This window comes from Mizuhopecten yessoensis, unplaced genomic scaffold, assembly GCF_002113885.1.
Source record: "Mizuhopecten yessoensis strain PY_sf001 unplaced genomic scaffold, ASM211388v2 scaffold1171, whole genome shotgun sequence".
NCBI lineage: Eukaryota > Metazoa > Mollusca > Bivalvia > Pectinida > Pectinidae > Mizuhopecten > Mizuhopecten yessoensis.
In genome coordinates this window covers 739701-745768 of record NW_018403913.1, presented here as the reverse complement: position 1 = coordinate 745768, position 6068 = coordinate 739701, and the positions used below count along the sequence as shown (strand labels likewise).

The 6068-nt window shown below is 36.5% G+C and overlaps 1 protein-coding gene across 1 annotated transcript in view; it reads left to right on the top strand.

Moving 5' to 3' along the window:
* The window catches only part of LOC110457993 (serine--tRNA ligase, cytoplasmic-like), an 11411-nt gene extending 6080 nt beyond the window's left edge, over positions 1-5331 (top strand). Inside the window, exons 6-11 of the mRNA XM_021509515.1 lie at positions 406-561; positions 817-1038; positions 1538-1667; positions 2211-2368; positions 2593-2722; positions 4033-5331. Of these exons, the coding sequence (XP_021365190.1) occupies positions 406-561; positions 817-1038; positions 1538-1667; positions 2211-2368; positions 2593-2722; positions 4033-4184 (948 nt within the window). The 3' untranslated portion in view covers positions 4185-5331. The remainder of the gene's footprint in view (positions 1-405; positions 562-816; positions 1039-1537; positions 1668-2210; positions 2369-2592; positions 2723-4032) is intronic.
* The last annotated feature ends 737 nt before the right edge of the window (positions 5332-6068 follow it).

Here is a 6068-nt window from a genome sequence, read left to right as displayed (position 1 = left end):
CCAGCCCTACCCCCAAGGGCTGTAGGGTGGGGCTCAAAGGAGTCAGTGTGCTAAAATTTCTTCATTTTCCTTGTTAAGAATCAGAGGTGCTAGTTTCAAATCCTTTTTAGTCTGAAATCTGTATGCTAGATATTGAGTAAGGTGGTTTTATTGTTTTTTGTCACTTTGAATAATATTTCTGTTCATGTTAAAAACAAAATCAAGTCTCTGTATAAATATATCAGGTGACCGTTAAGGCCCATTGGCCTCTTGCTGATAATACTTTGCAAAAACAATCATTATTTGGTATAATTCTGAAAATTCCCAGTATATTTCTCTTACCAGTAATGCATTTTTACAAATACTAAAACCCCATGATGCTCCATTCCCAAAATAATGAGAAAAGTCCTGATTTATTTCTGACAGGGTCCGTTGGTGTTTTTGGAGCAAGCTCTGATCAACCTTGCGTTGGGTATGCTTCACAATAAAAAATACACACCGCTGTACACGCCGTTCTTCATGAGGAAGGAAGTGATGCAGGAAGTGGCTCAGCTGTCACAGTTTGACGATGAACTCTACAAGGTACACACATTGTAAACCAAAGCGTTCAGTATTCTGGAGTTCAGAAGAACTGGACATGCTTCTTGTGTAATTAAAAATCTCTTGATTTGTACACGATAGCTTACAGATTTACAGAAATCTATGCCTGTTAAGGATTTAGGATGTAAAGAATGAGTTATACATTACGGGTCATGGATGACAATGAGTTTATTTGGTAACTATGGTAATACATGACAACTAAATTCATGGATAATAACTGGAGGTTATACATCACAGGTCGTAGGTAAGGGCAGTGAGAAGGCAGAGGAGAGTGTTGTAGAAGAGAAATACCTGATTGCCACTGCAGAACAGCCTATTGCTGCCTACCACCGAGACGAGTGGATACCCACTGAGAGTCTGCCCATCCGCTACGTTGGTTACTCGACATGCTTCCGACAGGAGGTCGGCTCACATGGGCGGGACACACGTGGAATCTTCAGGGTCCATCAATTTGAAAAGGTGAGTTAGACATTTTGTTGGTGGTCAATGTATCTAAGCAATGTGTAGACGGTGGTTTGTTAATAGCTTCATCCTTTAATTGTCTCTTCAAAATTAATTCCTGACAAACACAGCCTTCTTTTTGTAGTGGTGTGGTGTGGTGTCCAGGTGTCCAGGTGTCAGAGCTATTCACACACCCAGGTCCCTTATAATTGTACATAGGGAAAATTACTACAGCACAAACACTTATACTTTTCATGAAACAACCATATCAGGGATTCCCAGAAATGCATTGGAGCAGTAGATCAAATTTAAATTTTATTTCCTAGGGTCATAGGAAAAACTCCCCACTCTGCACTCGGCTCCTCTATGCAAACTTGAAAATAACAATTAACTTGAAGCATTGAAAGTCTGTTGTGTAGCTCCTGACAGAATCAGTGGTTCTACTCGGCACTCTATTGTAAGAGACAATACCGATTTTAGAATAGCCTTAACAGAAATGTGATTTCTATTTTCACAGATTGAACAGTTCTGTCTAACTTCACCTCATGATAATAAATCTTGGGAAATATTTGACGAGATGATAACAAATGCTGAAGACTTTAACAAATTGCTTGGGATTCCATACCGGATAGTGAGCATTGTGTCAGGTGAGTACTAAGGGAGATAATCATACTTGGTCAGACTTATGTCATCATAATACTCTGTTTTTGTATCACATTACTGAGCTAGAGTTTCAAAAGTCAGTGTCATTCATTCTGGACACAAGATTACAAGTAAGTTTATATTTTATCTGCTAATTGTAAGACATGAATTAGAAATAACATGTTTGTATCAAAGCTCAATTTACCAGGATGTGACATACCACAGTCAAACTAGAGTGGTCGGGTGGTGCAGTGGATAGCGCACTTGCCTTTCACCAAGGCTAACATCTGGGTCAACAAGAATGATTAATATTAGTTGAAATAACTTGTATAATAATTGTTCTAAAATAAATAAATTTCATGTACAGTCAAACTAAAATTTAAATAATTAAAGAAAGAAATGTCATGTTAAAAATGTAAGCAAAACATTTTATTTTCAAAGAAATAAAAATATTTGTAATGTTTGGTATCTTTTTAAAGTTTTTGTTATTTATATTAAAGAAAATATGTACGAGAAGCTCATTAAGTGTGCAAAATGTTGAATGACAGGTGCCCTGAACAATGCTGCAGCCAAGAAGCTGGACTTAGAGGCATGGTTCCCTGCATCAGGGGCATTCCGAGAGCTGGTCTCCTGCTCCAACTGTCTGGACTACCAGGCACGTCGACTCAAGGTCCGCTACGGACAGACCAAGAAGATGAATCAGGAGGTCAGTTGCTCTGTAATGTAATTTATAAATGGTCAAAATTGATATTGCAATAAGTGAGAAAAATCAAACTATAGAGGTGTTTTATACATCTATTAATTTGTGAATTTGATAAAAAGAAGTAATAAAAATGCGCTTGAAAAAAAGAGTGTTGATTTTGAATAGCGTCATGATTTCTTGTTTGTGTCTAGATTTAGATTTACATGTGCTTCCTCCTTATCTTGTAGGCGGATTACTGCCATATGTTAAATGCCACGATGTGTGCCACGACGCGAGTGATATGTGCCATACTGGAGAACTACCAGACAGAAGATGGAGTCATCGTGCCCGAGCCACTCAAACTCTACATGCCCGAGTGTATGTAGCACATTAAATAGTCAAACCTGACCATGTAACCCCCTCTATTGAGAGACTAGTTTGAAATGTTTAAATGATTTCACTGTGAAATACCTGTTAAAAGACCACCAGTGTGAAGAGACCACTATTTGGACTACGAAAAGGGTGGTCTCTTGATACAGGTTCGTCTGTACTTGAACCCGAGCCGCTCAGACATTATATGCCCGAGTTTATGTAGTATCTCTTGTTGGTGTTTAAACCCAGTTGTAGTTGATTATATGACTACCTCTGTGAAGAGACCACCGGTGTTACAAGCATATGTAGTATGTTTTGTCCGTGTTTGCACATACCGTATTGGTTCCATTCATCACCAAGGGATTTATGAGAAAACAGAAGTGGGGTGGGGGATTATTGGAAAGATACAAAAAAGTCTAAGTGTGTGTAAGCGATTATTGAAAAAAGTTTTTAAGATTAGATAGCCTGTATGTTGATAGTCCTCTTGCAGTAGAGGTTGTGGAAGGGATATAGTGCCCAATTTGTATAAATACATGTATGTTTGTATACATGTACCTGGTATGTTCATTGATTTTCATCTCTGTAGTGACTTCCGTTTTGATAAGATTTTGATCAAATTACATATATTGGCATCAGTATGACAATATCTCAAATGACTTCTTGTTTCAGGATGTCAAGGTCACTGTTACTATTTATGGAAATATTTGTAAGATTTCTAACTTCACATCTTAGTCAAGTTTTAGGATGCTTTAAAGGAGATTTGTGTTTCATTGGGTGCCATAAATAGTTTTAGAAAATCACTCTGGAAACTTCCTTTTTGATTAAATAATGATGAAACTTCATATATTAACAAGAATATCGCAATAGTTTTAAGATGAAATGGCTGTTGTAAGAACAATTGTTTTGTGTTAGATGCATCACAAGGTAAAACATCTGTAGCCAACTTATATAAGAGGGTAGGTAAATTACTAGAATATTTTCAAAATCATATGTATTTAGCACTAGTGTAGTTATTATTATTGGATTGATATATACACACTAATAAAGAAAGGTACTTAAGTAATAGATAATCATAATCACCAACTGTGTTATGTTTGAAAACCCCTAAGTAACTACATAGAAACATGAATTTATAACTATAAATAAGAATTAGAATTTCAGATCTAAATTTCAAAGATTTTCTGAGTCTTATGATACAATATCATTTATTACACTAAGAAATAAAGTAAATGGAATATCAGAAAACAATTTTAAGCAAAAGTAATAAAAGTTTTGCTGATCATGTATTTTTGACACTGTTATCTGCTTGTTCACAGGTTGGAAGGAGAAGATTCCATTTGTTAAACCAGCACCAATTGATCAAGAGGAGACGAAGAAACAAAAGAAACACAAGGAAGGTCAGAAGAAGGGAAAGAAAGGTGCCGAAAACTTAGAAACCGACGTGCAGAAAATGAACATTGAAAAATAGACGTTTCAATTTTATAGACTATCGTGTATGTAACTACTCGCTGTGATCTGCCGATGATGTAGTGCCACACTTACTCAGCAGAGAGTCACCTGGCCGTGTGGTCAGTGGACCGAGGCATCTGACACAGAGTCATGGTGATTTTATACTCCTGACTGACCAACCAACCTGTTGGTCAAGCTGTTCGTCAAAGACGTGCTCTCCAAAAAGATGGGACACTAAAGTTTCTCTGTGTGTATCCATGTCTGGTTTGTTTGGTGCAGGGTTTACCTTTCATGACAAGACTTGGAATCTGAATCTGTGCACTCCAGTTGGTTGTCTTGAGATATTTTTTTTATGTTGAATGTTTCTAAAAAAGAAGCAGTCTGTTACTTAATGTTTTGGTTTGGGGACTTATGTGTTAAGTACATATATAATCAAGACAACTTTATATTTTTCTTTGTTTTCAATGTGTATAACACACAGCAAATTTTGTTATGGGTACAGATATATTAAGGAAATAATGCTGGACTGCAATCTTTCCTAGATTCAGGTTCTGTTCCTTCATCAATCTCTGTTATATGCATAGGTTGCATTAAATATTTGTTATGTCTTTGTGACCAATTGCGATCCTCCTTTCAATGGGAAAAGGTTATCTCCCTTGTCTGCACATGTACTGCTACTGACTATTTACATACTGACAACATCATGTTAATATAGATAATATATGTTTACTGGTTTAGCAGACTTTCTTTCAGGAATCATGAAATTATACCATGCCAATATGAAAGTTCATATTTGAAATCTTTTTGATTTTGTCCCAACCAGGCTATTAAGTAATGTCTACCAATACCATCAGAGAGCTTCTGCTGTGTGATACGTAGGTCATCACTTAAAGTACACCTTCTCCAGAAAAATGGATTTCATTGGTACAAAATTCTGGAATACGTTTTATAGAATATAATGAATTATTTACTTGTTTCAAAAGTGCTTCGACTATTAGACCAGTAGCTAGTAACAAATCCTATGACTCTACAACACTAATACTGTATTCAGTAGTCCACAGCTTTGCTTTCTCCATGTAACACCAAACCAGCTTCACCAATCTAGAGTGGAAAACAGTCAATGTGATGTAAAACACAGGGAAAATAAATTATTGACTCATACATTACATACCTTGTTCGTGTTCTTGGTTTCAATTCTCAGGACTTTGAATAAACACCTTCTTTACTCCTAATTGAGTTATTGACTCAATTTATTGTTAGTCCCAGTCGCATAAGTGTGTAAATGATGCACTACTGGGCTTTTTTAGCCATTAGTGACTGGACTGCAGCCCCAGACCAAGGTAATCATTTAGTTGATACTGTATACTACCCAGATAGATTAGAAGCACTAGGATTTCCACAATATCAGGCGACTGAGGTCAGATTTTTTTCGAGTTTATAGAATATTGAATATAATTGATACTGTTGAGGAAAATTACTTACAACTTCATATATAGTCAGGCCAGGTATACGTGTAGAAATGACTGGTAATTAGACCAGATGTAATATTTTTGTGAGAGGTCAATCATTAAGCCACATAATGGTAAAACTCTGGAATGATTTTCCAAACTGTGTGGTAAATAGCCCCATCCCTCTTCTCCTACAGCAGTAGACTTAGCAAAAGCTGGTCAAATTAGCCACGCAAGTTTGAACCATGTTTCTGCTAGATCAAAAACCACTGTTTAGTTGTCCTTGGGCAACTCTATGATTGTTTTTAGCCCATATTCAAACTTTCGTCTGTAATTACTTATTAAGAACTGAAAAAGTAAGCCTCTTCAATCAGGAGCTAGGTGGCTGACTGATTATTAATGTACCAATATAACAAATGTTTAGATTTTTAGCTCACCTGGCCCAAAGGCCATGG